Genomic DNA, 16,697 nt, shown 5'->3' on the forward strand with positions numbered 1-16,697 from the left:
CAAGATCCCGCTTCCTGAAGCTCCTTGCGCCAGGAATGTACGCACTGGCCACTTGGATGCCAGATGCCTGGGTCCCACTCCAGTCGGTGACGGTAGACGGGAGCCCGCCCGCACAGCAGCCACGCGCACGGCCCGGCTGCGAGGAGTCTGGGGAAGGTCGGCACTGGGCTCCTGGCGCTTCCAGCTCGGCCTCCTCACGCCGGGCCTCGGCTTCCCTCCTTCCCCGTTCCCTCCTCCTCCCGGAGGCTGCCAGGCGGACCCAGCCTGCCTCTCTCTTTCAGCCTTCACTACCGGGTCAAGCTGCGGAGGGAGGGCGCCGAGCGAGCAGTAGAGCCCTCCCAGGCTCCCCACCAGGCGCGAGCGCGCGCCCCTCCTCCTTCTCCGGCGGACCCCCGCCTCCTCCTCTTCTCTCTCCTCCCCTCCTGCCACTTACAGTACAACTAGTACACGCACACAGGCGCACACACACACCCGGACCTTGCCGCTGCCACTGCAGCTGCCATGGATATCAGCTAACAACACCCAGCCAGGCGCGCGCGCGCTCCCACTCGCACCACGCAGGAGTGGCCCCCAGCATCCCTACCCTGCTCCCCACCCCCACCGCACCCGCTCCCAGCTCGGCTACTGGTAGCTCGGGCTGCCGCCGCCACCACCGCTAGCCGCTGCTGCGGCCACAGCCTTGAGTGTCATTCAAGGGACAGCACCACCTCACCCAGGCTCTCCTACCTCTGCCCAGCTGTCCCTCTCATCCTTTCCCTTTCTTGTCCACACTCCATCCAAAGAAGAGGGGAAGCACCGAACAGACCGGGGAGGAAGGCAAAGTCAGCTCCTCTCACCCCTCGGCCCCCTGGTTTCTCCATCCTCATCTGCTCAACCACTACAGCCCCAAACCCCAAAGGAACCCCCGGAGCTGAGGCGACTCACCTCACTGCCATGTCCAAAAGCTTGAAAAAGAAAAACCACTGGACTAGCAAAGTCCATGAGAGTGTCATTGGCAGGAACCCGGAGGGCCAACTGGGCTTTGAACTGAAGGGGGGCGCCGAGAATGGACAATTCCCCTACCTGGGGGAGGTGAAGCCCGGCAAGGTGGCCTATGAGAGTGGCAGTAAGTTGGTGTCCGAGGAGCTGCTGCTGGAGGTGAACGAGACCCCCGTGGCGGGGCTCACCATCAGGGACGTGCTGGCTGTCATCAAACACTGCAAGGACCCCCTCAGGCTCAAGTGTGTCAAACAAGGTGAGCTCTCCTGGTGTTTTGCCAGGTGGCAGGACCGCTCGGGGCGCTGGGATATACGGGGTGGGCGCGCGTGTGGAAGGGGGTGTGTTGCATGATGTTGGGGTGGGGTCGAGAAAGGACTGGTGGAGCTTTAGGTTTTGCCAGGCGTCCGCCCCGGGGGGCTACAGCGCGGAGAGTGGCGGACTGCCGTGTGCTGTGGAACTTTGTTTGCGCAGTTGGACCCTCCTCTTTGCAAGCGGCCGGGCCTTGTCTGACCTCCTCTGAGGTCCCGGCGAGCTCCCGGGGCAAATTGAATGTGCGTCAGTGGCACTGCCCGCAGTGAATGAAGATCTTTCGGGCGAGGAAGGGAGGAAGGAGAAACGGAAGGAGGAAGGGAGGGAGAGAAGGAGCAACTTGAGGGTGCAGCAGCGTCACGAGCGGTGGTGGGCCGAGCGCAGAGATGCCCCCTCCCCAAATCCAGGAGCTGGGCAAGGGGTGCCTTTTACGCACCGCCGTCCCAGGCGTCCCCTAGCCACTGGCTATGTAGGAAGGCAGGGAAAGGAGGCTCAGAGTGCGCGGACCGATCTTCTGTAACTTTTTCCCTGCTTCTCTCCTCGGGCCCCCTCCCCCGCCCACGGTCGTGTCATGTGGGCACCACGCGTCACGTGCGCACTGACTAACCCGGGCGCTCACCCCGAGACGGCCCGCGGGGTTAGACTCGGCCGGCCGCGCTGCTCTGGGGGCGGCTGTTACTGTTGGGGGTTCAGGGAAGAGGACTGGCTACTGGAGTGTATTTTGCTAAGCAGTTAGTTGCCATGGTGGAGTGGAAGTCCTTTGTGGTTGGACTCTCCTCTGGCTCCCCTACTTGGGAGGGGGGGCGTGTTTCAGGGGAAGGGTTTCATGAAAATGCCATCTGGTTAGAGCCAGGCTTCCTCAACGCCCTGCTGATGTAGATGTGCTCCACTTGAAGGCTGTGCTACAGCTTTGGGTTGACAAGGGTCTCTAGGATTTTGTTACTATGTGCATATTTGTCTCAGGACAAAATTGGCTCTGAAGGAAAAAAAAAAACCAAGTGAAATTAAAGTTTGGAAAAAAAGGCTTTAAATAGACCAAAATAGTGTTTTATTCGGCTTTATTTCTTTTGCATGCGTGATTGCATGTCTCCCCCATTTTATGATGAGAAGTTTATGATCTGTGCACAATACCTACAATTGTCGTCATTTCATGTCGTGGTTGCATTGTCCTGACTTACAGATGAAATTAGTTCTGGGAATTTCTGCGTTTCCAGCAGTCTTTTCATGCTACTATATAAAACAACCACTGAGAAACTCTCTTAGGAAGTTGTTGTTCTCCATGAAATGAGGTTTGATAGTCAACAACTGATGATGGATGAAGTTTCTTAAATGTAAAATGCCGTACAAGAAAATGTTTACATTAGTAATTAACTGGGCAACATTGCACGATGTCTGCTGGGGGCAAATTGACGATCTTGGTGTTTTATAAGATGACAAACCCAATACTCTGATATAGGAATTTTGTCAATCTGTGTCATGATATAGTTATAATAGCAGTTTTTAATGTAAATTTCCTTGAGTAAAAAAAAATATAAGTAGTAATTATGGTTTTGTGTGCAAGGAACTTAGTATTTGTAGTACATAGTGTCAGCAAAATACTTGCTTTTTTTTAAACTGAGCAAATGAAAGTATCTTATAAGCTGTATGGTTGCCCTATCATAATTTGCAATGAGCACCATATCTTAAATTTTGTTTTCCGTTATAAGAGCAGTATTTTCAGATGGGCACTGGAAAACTGTAACATTTCCTAGCAAGAAGAGAGGAGGAAAAAGAGTTTGTTGAGTACGGCAACATTCTCAGAGGTAAGGCTTAGCTTGGAGAAGTAAAGGCATAAAAGTTGTCGTTAAAAAATTAAAAGCTATCAAGGGAGATAGAAGAAGGGTTGATGCCTTTGAGTTTTGATGCTGGAGAAGAATATTGAATATACCATGGACTGCTAGGAAAACAAACACGTTTAACCTAGAGAGAGTGAAGCCAGGCTGCTCCTTGGAGGCAAGGATTCTGAAGCTTTCTCTGACATATTTTGGACATGTTGCAAGGTGGGACCAGTCCATGGAGAGGGACATCGTGCTTGCAAAGGTGGAGGGACAGCACAAGAGAGGAAGACGCTCAATGAGATGGATTGATTTAGTGACTTGAGTAATGGGAATAGCTGTGTCAGGTACAGTAAGATTGGCACAGAATAGAGCAGGTTTTAGGGCTGAGGTACATAGGGTCACTGTGAGTCACAGGCAACTCAACAGCACATAACAACAACATCATCAAGGAAAAAGATTAATTCAGACTATCCTTTGATAGTCCAGAGTCCAGCGAAGAGCAATCCATGAAAAGGTTTGAAAGATGACATATCTTTCATTTAAAAATGAGCTTTCAAGTATTTAGAGCTTTCCAGAAATCTGGGAGCTATATTGTGAGTTAATGAGGCCTCTGTCACAGGGGGTATTGCAAAGGGGCCAAATGACCATATTTAATGAGTCTTACACAGTTAATTCCTAATTTGGAGAGAGTTTGAACTATTTTATCATTGTTATGATGTGAACCAAGGTAAACCCTTGTAGCTCAGTTTCTACATTGTGTTTTATTTAGAAGATTACATTTAGATGTTGTGGAATAAAGGCATAAGAAAATGAAATTTTTAGGGAAATATCTTTTATTTCTGTATTAACTGTCATTTCTGGTCTTCGCTAGTTAACTGATTATTAATACTCATAATGATATTCACTAAGGTCTCGCTGTTAACTGTCTTACTTCCTAAATCATATACCAGAAAGAAAGGAAAATGCCTTTTAAAAAGTTTAGCGTTTGTGGAAATATAATCTTCTTGACATTCCTTTACACAAGGTGATCATATGCATTATTAAGTGATTGAAAATACTCTTTTGTCAAATAATATAAGTTTAGTTTATGTATCATTGTATGCAATGTGAACTTTTCAGACCATTAAATATACTGCCTATGCATCTTGAATTTCACTATAGATTTGACTTTCTGGATACGCATTTGGAAACTCTTGACTCAAGAAGTTATATTTTTAGAAAGCTAATCAGCCAGTTTGGTTGAATACTTACACATGGTCTGTTTAGCAGTTGAGCTTTAAAAATATTGGTGTGATAGTTAATGATTAAAATTCCTTCATACATTGGGTATTATACAGAAACCATGTGTATAATCATGATGATAAAAAGGCATATACAAAAAAATTGCAGTAAAATAATGTTGATAAAAAGACTTTTACTTTCCAAAGATAAGAGTGTACTGGGGAGAGGGGTGGGCAGGGAGAAAAGTACAACAATGAATGAATGGAAATATAAAGTCTCTGTAAATATTCATTAAAATTAATAATAATAAAAATTAAAATAATAATAATAAAAGTTTAAAATTATACAAGCAGTTTTGCTTTGGAAAAATCTGTTAGGAATCTCCTCAAAATACTGGAGAGCAAGGAGGTCACTTTGAAGACTAAAGTGCGCATGATCCAAGTCATGGTCTTTAGTTACTTTTTACGCATCTGAAAGTTGCATGGTCAGTAGGGATGAGAGAGAAAGAATCAGTCCATGTGAGCTGTGATTTTAGAAAAGAGTACTGAATATCTCATGGGCCACAAAAAGAGTAAGTCAGTCTCGGAGGAAGTGAGTCCAAGGTGCTCTTTGAAGGCAAGGCTGATGAAATGTCATTTCATATAACTTGTCAGGGTGGAGGGCTTGGTCCTTGAAAAAAGACATTCAGCTGTTAAGGGAGGAAGGACAGAGAAAGAAAGGAATACCCCCAACAGGATGAATTGACACGGTGACGACAACAAAGGGTTTGACCATGTCTGACATGGTGAGGATGCTGCTAGATGGGACAGGATAGAAACAAGACCTTTTACGAGTCTCTATGAGTTGTAGTCAGTACACCACCACCATGTAAAATGAGTCAAAAGAGTAGATGAGATTATGTAAAAAATGCAATTTTATAAACAAATAACTTGATTGTTTAAGCAATTTTTATTCACTCATATGAATACTTTTGCGTTATTTAAAAAACAAACCGATAAACAAACATTAACATGGAACTAATTCTGACTCATAGCGACTCCATAGGGCAGGGTGGATAGGACTCATGGGATTTCCAAGATGGTAAATCTTTGCAAAAGAACATCTTGTTCCTTGTAGTGGTTGGTGGATTTGAACTGCTGACCTTTTGGATAACAGCTGAGCAATGTAAAGCGTGCATAGGACTCCTGCATCTACATAATAAGCATCATAACTGTAAATTTACATTTTAAAGACAGTTTGTTGTTGTTGTTGTTGTGTATCATAGAGTTGGAACGGACCCACAGCTGATCCTCTGGCCGGTTTTCAGAGGCAGTGAATTGCAGAGGAGGAGACTGTCCATCTTCCTCCCATGGAACAGCTGGTAGTCTTGAACCATGTGCCTTCAGGATTTCACTGCAGCTTTTTGCAAGATGCATATATTCTAAGTTTAGCATACTACCTACATAACTTAAAAAGCATTTTTAACGTCATTTCATTAAATTCAGAATATTCTCTTTTGAATTTAGGCTTGTTTGTTTTTAGTCCACACAGTTCTAAGTCATATAAGAAATGTGCCATTTATTGGACATAGTCACTTTTTAAATAAACTTTGGCTTTTTAGTTTACAGTAACATTCTCTTGTCACATATTTTAAGTGAGCAGTTCTGTTCTATGATCTTGGTGATGCTTCAGTCCCAGCTGGAGGAAGTTTTCTGACTGGTTTTGAGGTCTGTGCTGCCTTGCTAAGGTTTTATTTTTATTTTTTAAGTTTGCCACTCAAGTTCACAGCGTAGACCATTATGTCCTACATTCCCTGCACTGTGGCTGCTAATACATCTAATACCACATGGGGATTGACATGACCTGGGCTTATTTTCCCATTTGGGACTTTTCAATGGAAAATAAAAGGCAAAAAAGTTTTCTAATTCTTCGCAGGTGGAAGAAGGGCTAAATAATGCTTTTGAAATTCAGTTCTAGAGAATATCTACATTGCTTTCCCTCCTAGTGCTCCTTTCAAAAATGTCTTTAAAGAAGACATTCAAAGAAAAGTAGATCCACTTTTATTGAGCCATGCTTTCTTTTCCACTGACTTCAAGCCAGCATCATAAAGCTGAGCCTGTGTGCTGCTTTTTTTACTTGGACGGGTAAAATCAAATTATGTCAGATTTTTAGCCAATAAAATTTACTTTCTTCCTTTGAAATTTGAAGTATGTGAATCTTATGTTTAGTGAACGTTATCACTGTATAAACATTTTGATCATTAGTTGTCTTAGAAATAAAATATCTTTAATGTTTTGAAACAGGAGGTTAATGTAAGAATTTTTGTTTTGCTATCAGTCCTGGGAATGACACTGTAGTTTCCCTCTACTTGTAATCATTTTGAATACTATAACATTGAACGTTAAATGCCACTATCTGCTTTGTATATATTTTGAATGATAGTAATCTCAGGTTGAAATCACAGTTACAGGCAATTAAGTGTCTCCATTGCCAGTGCACTTTGTATCATTTTTGGCATATTTGTTGTGTTCATTTTACTTTTTTAGTCACTTGAAACTCACATCCACTTTCAGAATAAATCACAAGTTTTCACATTTGACATTCTTGATTGTTTGTAGTCTAAACAGTGGCATCTGAAAGAATAGCAGACCCTGGTTGAATCATTTGATTTAGTGGCTGAGACAGGTTTTCTCAGGCAGACTACCTGAGTTTGGATCCTGAATATACCACATAGCTGTGTGAGTAAGCCGTCTAACCTGGAGTGGTAATGGTATTTTAAGAGATATAACTAGGCTATTTATTTAAGTCAGAGAATGTCTGATCCATCCTTCCTCCATGATAAGTAATAAGCCCTATGTAAATGTTAGGTAATATTATTCCAATTATGTTGGCCATTTTGAACTAGTGACATTATGTAGGTTTTTAACTTTCAAAATTTTTCACTCCTAATTGAAGACTAACTGAAAATCATGCCATCCTTGACAACTTAATATATGAGTATTTTGTAAGTTGTGTTCTTGAGGCTCATTTGTAGACTAAAGTAAACACTTTGCTTTGAGAACCATCAAGATGAAGAGCAATGACATTAAGTAGAATGGAGCATACTTTCACCTTTTTAAAAATAACTGATGTTGCATTTTTGTGTAAAGATCTGCTGTTTTCTATTTATTTTATACTTCAACTGCAGTTTATTTTCACCCAGTAATTTATTCTCTTTGTACCCATATATTTCCCTCTAAACAGTTGGTGAATATATTAAATCATTTAGGCTTGACAAGCATAGAACCCCTATTAGAATCCTCTAATTTAAGTGCAGGCATTTATTTCTGTTTTTTACATGTGACTATAGTGTGATGTACAGATCATGATTTAATGCTTAAGTTTAATTTCTTATCTAGAAATCAAGCACCTCACAGAGAAGAAGAAAAACCAAGCAAAATTAACTTGTAAAGATTCACAGTCAACAATGTATAATAAAGATCAAAATCCAGCAGTAAGCTTACTTTGTGCAATTGACAGTAACAATATAGATCATTCTATATATTGTTTAGACTGGTACAAGATAAAACAACTAGCAGAATATTTTCCACCAGTACTCCAGTGATTTTAGCATTTTAATTGAGTTAATGCCACCTCCAAATTCAATAGAAACATTTGCCTTGAAGCTACAGTGTTCAATATTAATTTAGATAAGTCTTTCTTTGCTACAATATTTCTAGTTATTTTAAGTAGAAGTGTGGAAGAAAGTCAAACAAATTTCCTGATCTTCATTTCCTTAATAAAAGTAAATTATAGTTAATACCATGTTGTTATTGTTAAGTGCCTTCGAGTCATAGACAACACATAGTGACCCTATGAACGAAAGACCATTTGTATAACTTTGGTAGTTTCTCCATATTCATAGTGTTTTTGGAGGCTAGCCATTTCGGAAGTAGATTCCACTCCTACTTCCAAGCTTGTTTTAATCGGGGAGCTCCAACAAACATTGTCCCCCATGGGAAACCATTATCACATTTAGCACATCAGTGACACAGTGTTTAGCATCACAGCAACCACGAGTTAACTTCTGTACAGCAATGCACAAACCAGTGCTATACCACTCAGTAGAATGTTTGACAAAAATCAATTTAAACCAGGCCTGAGGGCCACAGATTAAAATCATCCACCTTGGGCTTGGTAGCTAACTTTCTGTCCACTAGGCTAACAGAGCTCTCCCTATGTTGTCATTGTTATTGTTGTTAGGTGCTGTCGAGTTGTGGATGATTCATAGTGACTCTATGGATGAAAGACTTGAACTCTTGTATAACTTTGGGCTTTTGTAGAACCCGGCTCCTACAGATGACTTTCAAACTGGTTTCCAGAACCATACTGCCGACCAAAAGGGTGTTTAAATAGGAGGCCGTATCTCATTGCTTTACTCCCCTTAGGGAATCAGCGTTCTACCCTCATGCTCACCTATCCCAGCCAACAGGCTTCTGTAGAACCCGGCTCCTTCAGATGACTCTCAAACTGGATAAAAGAATAAAAAATTAACGATATATTTTGATAGTTCAAATTATACTCTGAAGTTTTATGTTCTCATGCCAAGTAATCATCTTCAAATTAATTGACAAATCTTCACTTTCTAATGTGAATACAGGAAGCTCTTGTGGTGTAGTTCAAATCCACCAACTGCTCTTTAGAAACAAGATGTACAATTTCCTACATGTGACTTACAATCTCCAAAAATCCATAGGAACCTCAGCGAAGGCACTGAGTTTGATAAGAATTTTAATTCCATCATGATAACTTTTCCCTTGGGGAGGTTGCTTTTGTAGCATTGAATTATGTGGTGCTTTCCTTCAGTTGAATATCCTTTCAGATAACCCTTAGACAATCACAAAAGTGGTAGAGAAACTATTGTTGACTTGGCATGTACTTTTTCTACTCTAATCAATACCGTTTTAAACCAAGTTTATTCTTGAAAGAAGTATCACTACTGTTGTGTAGTGTAATCATAACTGACCCATAGCTGACGCTCCAGTGGGTTTTGAGAGGCACTTAGTTGCATGGAAAGAGATTGCTCATCCTTTCCTGTAGAGCAGCTGGTGGATTTGAACCACTTGCTGCCTTTGGTATTGCAGCGCAGCTCCTTGCCACTAGCTACCAGAGATCCCTGGGCATCAATATAGAGGCTGCTTAATACGGATGCTGTGAAGATTAAATACGATAGCTTCTACATTATATTTAGTTCCCAAATCAACATTAAAATTAGCTAAAAATCAAATCCATTGCTTTTGAGTTTCATGTGAAACTTGGGTCCTGGGATATAGAAAAAAGAAAAATAGCTGTTGTGCTACTAATTATATTTTATAATTATAATATACCAATGTATTCTCATTATATACTAACATTTTACTTGGTTAATAATTATAAAGAAATATTTTCACAACAGTTAAGTGTTTCAAGTACATTTGCCTGGTGGAAAGGCAGTCTACTGGAAATCCAAGCAACATTCCCTGGAGTAGACAGTGCTTGAGTTTTATTTTTATTACCAAATACTTTACAGCACTTACAATATGTCAGTCAGTGTGTTGTGCACTGTACATACATATCAATCTTCATTTTCCATAAGGTAGCTCTTATAATTAACCCCATATTGCTGATAAAGAAACTAGAGCATAAAGGTATTAAGGAATTTAAACACAATTGTTTACCCAATGAGAGACTTAAAAGTGGGTTGGAGAGTAGGGTAAAGAAACTCAATGACACAGAATTTTAGAGAATTAAAAGACTATCAGGAAGTGAATGAAAACAGTATAGTCAGAGCAGTCTCAATAATGAGTTTGTGGTCAGCAATGCCAAAAGCAAAGATGACCAGAAAGATGATGTCTGGCATGTTGCCATTGTGTTTGGCAGTTGGCTTTGTTAATGCTGCTTCGGTGGAGTAGATGGGGCACGAAAATCATCTGTCATAGGGTTGAAGAGTAAAAAAAAGTGAGAAAACAGAAGTAGCACAATGTAATTACTCCTTTCAAAATCTTGGCTTAGTAATAAAGGGTTCTAAGAGATTAGAGTATGATTAACAGAAAAAGCTGTGTGTGTATGTGTGTGTGAGAGAGAGATATGATGATGATGATGATGAATGATATTGGAGTTTTGGAGTTTCGATATGTCACATAAATCCTTTATCTGTCACATGTTGTTGCTATGTGCCGTCAAGTTGCCTGCAACTCATAGTGACCCTATGTACAACAGCCCTAAACCCTGCCCCATCCTATGCCAATCTCATTGTCTCTGATACACCCACTCCCATTACCCCAATCACTGATAAATCCATCTCACTGAGGGTCTTTCTCTTCTGTGCTGTCCCTCTACTCTCCCAAGCTGACATCCCTCTCCAAGGACTGGTACCCCCTTGTAACATGTCCAAAATATGTCAGATGAAGCTTCAGAATCCTTGCCTCTAAGGAGCAGCCCGGCTTCAACCTCTCCAGGACATATCCGTTTGTTTTCGTAGCAATCCATGGTATATTCAATACTCTTCTCCAACACCACAGCTCAAAGGCGTCAATTCTCCTTCTATCATCCCTAGCCATTGTCCAACTCTTTGATGCATAGCACGTGCTTGCAAAGACCATGGCATATATCAGGCACATACAAATAATTTATTCCATCAATATAAAAAGAATTCTGTTAATTAAAATATTTTTATTAATTGAATTAATAAATATTAATTTCATATTTGTTTTGTGTCATGATAAATGCTGGTACCTGGCTCAAATCTCCACTCCAGAATACAAAGTAGAAAGAAAAGCAATTATTTACACGCAAAGCTAGCCTCAGCACACTGCTCTGTTGTGATGGTGCAGAGAGAAATATACTACTTTTAGAACCCATAGTATTGAGAGAGAAAAGCCGAATGGCATAGTATTGAAGGTGGATGCCGAAGTGGGAAGACAAGTTGGATTGAAATCCCAAATCATTTGTTACCACATCCATATGGTGAGATTAATTTTTGCCAAATCCCTGTCTCATCTGTTACAGCAGGGTTGTTAGAGAAAAAGAAAACAATGTGGTGTAGAGTATGTTTTCTACAACCTTAAATGCAGTTCCATTGGAATTGTTACCTGGAGACAGGAGGTGAGGGTAGGGAAATCTTCCCATTAAAGGGGATCTTTGAAGTTGGCTGTAAAGCATGAGTTCAGGAGGGGAAGCTTGAGGCAGAGGTGGGAATGTCATGGCTAGAAACCAGTGAGGCTAGGGAGTAGGGAGGCATCCAGAGACAGACAAGGTGCTACTGTAAGGGAAGTTCAGACTCAAATCAGAGAAGCCTTAAATGAAAATTCTTGAGGGGTTGATGATTATTCTGTGGCAGAGAAAGCTACAGAAAAGGTAGTTTGTTTTGTTTTGTTTTAAGCAATAGGGAAGCATCAAAGTGGGTAGCGTTCAGGGAAAAACAAAAAACTTGACATGAGATATGTATTGAGGGGGAAAGGAAGCAGAACTAGGTCCAAATCTGGTACTAATAGGAATGAAGGAAGGGGTCACACTTGAGAGTCATTTTGGAAGCACCATGAGTAATAATTGATTACTCAGTAGGGATAGTGGTAAAAGGGAGGCAGGATTTAAAGATGACTTAGGCATCTGAAATGGAGGTGGGTAGACAAAGTAATGGCACTGTTGGCTAACCCCTCAAGATCATAGAGAACAGAGCTCTGATTAATGGTAAGAAGCTACACTGCAATCCCAAAGGCACGTAGTTCAAATCTGCCAGCTGCTTCAAGGATGGGCAATCCCCTCAGGTGAGATTGTTACCTCTGAAAAGTCACTGGAGCATCAGCTATGGGCCATTTCTGACTTGATGTATACAACAACCACAACAACAACACAGAACAGAATAGAATTGCTCCATAGAGTTTCTAAGGTTGTAAAACTTTACGGAAACAGACTGTACATCTTTCTCCAGCAGATCTCCTGGTCGGTTCAAATCTCTGGCCTTTCAATGAGCAGCTGAGCACTCTAACCACTGCATCACCAGGGGCTTCCAAAAGCTACAGATATTATGTTCTAATCCAAAGGAAACATAACCTCAGTCTGTTCCGGAAAGAGAAAACCTTTGTTTGAGACAGAAGCAGCAGCATGACTACTTTTAGTATATTGCGACTCTCATGCAATGGGGTCTTTACCATTGAAAAGGCAGGTGGAATGAAGTGTTGTGGGTAGGCTTAATAAACTAAGCGAATCAAGTTATTAGATAGCCTTTTATTCATTTTTAGCAGATTCTCTTATTTTACTCTGCTCCTGTTAATATTACTTGAAAAACAGCCTGGCTAGAAACAAATGAGTGAGTTGGAATATGTTGGAGGTGCTTGGCAGATGGAATCCTTCTGAATTTGAAAATTGCTGGTCATTTGTATGTAGAGTTCATGAAATTCTTGGAGCTGCAGACTGGAGTGTTGTGAGCCATTGTTTTTACAAAGATATTAGAGCTTTGCAAGTAGAGACGACCCCCTTAGGAGAACTTTAAGAGGCCAAGTAGTCAAACTTTAAGAATACTTATAGGAGTAGCATCATTTCCTAAACAACATGCCTCTGGAAACTCTATGAACTTTGAGAAACGATGAGAGCTGTAGAAAGGCTTCAGGTCTTTTGTTCATAGGGTCACTATGAGTCATGCCCAACTTGATGGGAATCCACACCACCACCACATTCAATAGAATCGTACTTACGTGCTGCTTAGTATTTCTGACGTAGATGAAAGAATTAAGTTACATCTTTAATATTCTCCAAACTTGTTGTTATAAATCAGATTCTTAATTGGATGTCATGTATGAAATGTTTATCATATATAAATTTTTAAAATGCCAGTCTATCACACTTAAACATTGAAGATAATGTTATTTTATTAGCAAGTCAAATACAAATAATAAAACATTTATTCAGCAACACTGCCTTTATTTGTCTGTATGGTTTTAATTAGCTAAAACCCCACAGTAATGTAAAATAAGCACACACACACACACACACACACAACTATTTTATTCTTACGTGCTATTTTTATACTAATCTTTTTGACCATTGCTGTGATGTTCTAGGCTATATTTGGAGCATACGCTGAAAATGCAGTTCTTTTATTGTACTAGGAATTCTTCTTTAAACTATTTGCAATAAATTATCTTCCTCTGATATGTAAAATTATTCAAATGTTTCCATGTGGCAATAGTTAGAATGTTCATCTTTTTGAAAACTTAAATTTCTATCTTTCTTGTAGGTAGCTTCTCTATTTTAAGGTCCTGGAAATGAAAAAAATAAATAAAGATTTTTGAACCATGTTATATAATCGTCCTAAATTAAATAAATGGCATCTGCATCCCATTATTGAAAGTTCCTTTCTTTTCATCTGATGTTGATGTGTAAGAAGTAGAATCATATTATTTGATTATTAGTATTCTAGCAAATGTTTCCTCATTTTTGTTTCTCCAACATTGATTTGTCATTGAAGTTGTCAAATATCTCACTTTAATCTTTGAACACGTCCAAACCAAAGGCAGCCCCTAACTCGTATTTGTTTTCCAAGTGCTTGGAATAATGAGTAAGAATTTGTCAAATGTTTACTTGGTTTGGGTTTTTTTGTGGGTTGTTTTTTTTTTTTTTTTAATTTGATGAATGGTAAAAGTTTTTTCCCTTAATTCTTCGAATTGTGGTACTGGAGAAGAGTCTTGAATATACCATGGCTTGCCAAGAAAACAAGTAGGTCTGTCTTGGAGAAGGTGAAACCAAGTCTCTCCTTGGAGGCTAGGATTTTGAAACTCTGTCTCACATACTTTGAGCATGTGGCCAGGAGAGATTGGTCCTTGGAGAAGGACATCATGCTCAGAAAGGTGGACATACAGTGCAGGACAGGGAAATCCCAGATGAGATGGATTGATACAGTGACTGGGGCAAGGGGGGTTGGTGTGTCAGAATCTGGCGCAGGACAGGGAAGGGTTCAGAGCCGCTGTACATAGGGTCACTATACATCACAGGCCACTCAACCAATAACATTCTATGACAGGTATAGAAGCAGGAGTGGCATCCACTTCCTAAACAAATGTCAATAGATGTAGAGGGGCTTCAGGCCTTTTGTTTATGGGATCGCTGTGAATCGTGCTCAACTTGAAGGCAATCAACAACAATAACAACAATGCTTGATTTACTCGAGGTACATTAAGAACTTTGGTACACAATTCACAAGCATTACTAAGTACAGTAATTTTAGCCAAGAATTACATTGTCAAAAAAATTAACATTTTAATACTTTCTTTTTAATTAATTATTTTTAAAATTTTTTTATTATTATTATTAATTTCAATGTACATCTACAGAGATTTTGGAATTCCATTCATTCATTGTTGCACTTTTCTCCCCATTCCCCTAACCCCTCAACCCCCAGTTTGCTCCTCTCCCCTCTCCTTGAAAAGCAAAAGACAAATTCCTTCATTGGTACACAATCCCCCCCCCCCCCCCAAGTATACTCCACTCTGTAACCCTCATTCCGGACTCTTATGATGATCATAATGCCCCAAAATATATTAATTTTAAACTATTTTAATAAAATTCTCTATATTATTCAGTATTAGACTTTAGGCAGTTTGATTACAACTTTATGTACTATGATGTTCATTTTGTATATTTTTCCCCAAAACTGTGTCCTATTTTGTTCTGTAATTAGTTTTTGCTTTTAATTAATCTAAATTACAGGTTTTTCTGTTTATTAAGCATCCTTTTCATCCTTACACTGAGAACATCCTGAAAAGCAAGCTGTTCCTATTTTAATTTAAAAGTTATGTGCTAAATAGTTTGGGAGTGTACACTGACTGTAATTCAAAAAAGCCAGGTTGCTGAGTCAATTCTCTGTCAACATCTAAGAGAGTTTAGCTGCTAATGACCAAGCCAAATGACAGTGCCATAGGCCTCTGGTACCAAAAGGCAGCTTTGAAGTTTAGTTAGACTAAGAGATTTTCTTTGTTGGGAAAATTAAATTGGCCCTTTTGCTTCAGAAGAGAGCATTTAAATTAGGATGAGAATTGTTTCAGGCAGTTTTAGAAAGAGAAATTTTTCAATTTGAGAACTAAAGGGAATGTAAATGTTAGTAGATTAAGTAATTCATAGTTAATTAATAATAAAATGTTATTCACACACTGCCCCTTTTAAAGAATCTTTATACTAGTGAGACAGAGTAGCTTATACAGGCAAGAGAAAACACAGTTTACATTCTTGACTAATAAAATAAATTTTTTTTTCTTCATTGTAGTTTTTGATATTTTGATGTATTTGAGAAAAAGGAACTCATTTTCTTATTTTTCACTTAAATATTTGTCTGGTAATCCTTCATATTATTAATGTTGACCTTGAAAATTCATTTCTAACTTAGGCCTGAAATGTAAGCATAACTAAATTGACATAGTGGCAACTGATTAAATTATCATTAATAATAATAGCAGCCAGAATGCATTGAATACTTATTATGTCCTAATCATTTACATAATTTCTTATATGATTAGTTAAACAAGTTGATCTCAAAATTCACAAATAATAGACCCTTACTATCTTCTCATTCTCACCTTTCTGTACACTGTACCTTGAGTAGCAACCCAGATATACCTTATATCTGTTTTATATACTAGACCTGTCTCAATTTTTGGACTTAACAGAAGAAAAATTGATGCCTTTGAGTTTTGGTGCAGGAGAAGAATCTTAAACATATACCATGGACCATCAAGAAAACAAATAGGTTTGCCTTGGAGATAGTGAAATCAAGTTTTCCTTGGATGCTATAATTTTGAAGCTCAGATTCACATACTTTGGGCATGTGGCCAGGAGGGAAAACGAAGAACAGAGATGCAGAATTGGTTCAGTTTTGTGATAAAAGTTAACATTTGCTCAGTGTTAGTAAATTTAAGAAAATATGTGTGTGTGTGTATCTATCTATCTATCTATCTATCTATCTATCTATCTATCTATCACTCTAAAAGTTAATTCTCCAGGGACTTGTCCCTCCATGAGACTGCCAAAGAGAACAAACAGGTTTATTCAGAAGAGGGTGAAGCAACCTCCAGGTTGCTCCTTGGAGGCTAAGATTTTGAAGCTCCGTCTCACTTACTTTGGGCATGTGTCCAGGAGGGATCAGTCCCTGGAGAAGGATGTCACGCTTGGAAGGTGGAAGGACAGTGCAGGAGAGGAAGACCCCTAGGAGATGGATTGACACAGTAACTAGGGTAATGGGGATAAGTGTGTCAGAGACAGTAAGACTGGCTTAGGATAGAGCAGGATTCAGAGCTAAAATACATATAGGGTCGCTGTGAGTTGCAATGGTACATAACAACAATAAGAAGTCTCAATTTTAGATATGAAAAGATGTACATTTTTCCA

General features: G+C 39.8%; 1 protein-coding gene across 1 annotated transcript in view; it reads left to right on the forward strand.

Moving 5' to 3' along the window:
* Positions 1-933: 933 nt before the first annotated feature.
* Positions 934-16,697, forward strand: part of MAGI2 (membrane associated guanylate kinase, WW and PDZ domain containing 2) — a 1,911,292-nt gene continuing 1,895,528 nt past the window's right edge. The window contains exon 1 of the mRNA XM_006882679.1: positions 934-1,234. Coding sequence (XP_006882741.1) covers positions 934-1,234 — 301 coding nt within the window. The remainder of the gene's footprint in view (positions 1,235-16,697) is intronic.

The sequence above is a fragment of the Elephantulus edwardii genome, unplaced genomic scaffold, assembly GCF_000299155.1.
Source record: "Elephantulus edwardii isolate Elephantulus edwardi_28Jun2011 unplaced genomic scaffold, EleEdw1.0 scaffold00022, whole genome shotgun sequence".
In the NCBI taxonomy this organism is placed as follows: domain Eukaryota; kingdom Metazoa; phylum Chordata; class Mammalia; order Macroscelidea; family Macroscelididae; genus Elephantulus; species Elephantulus edwardii.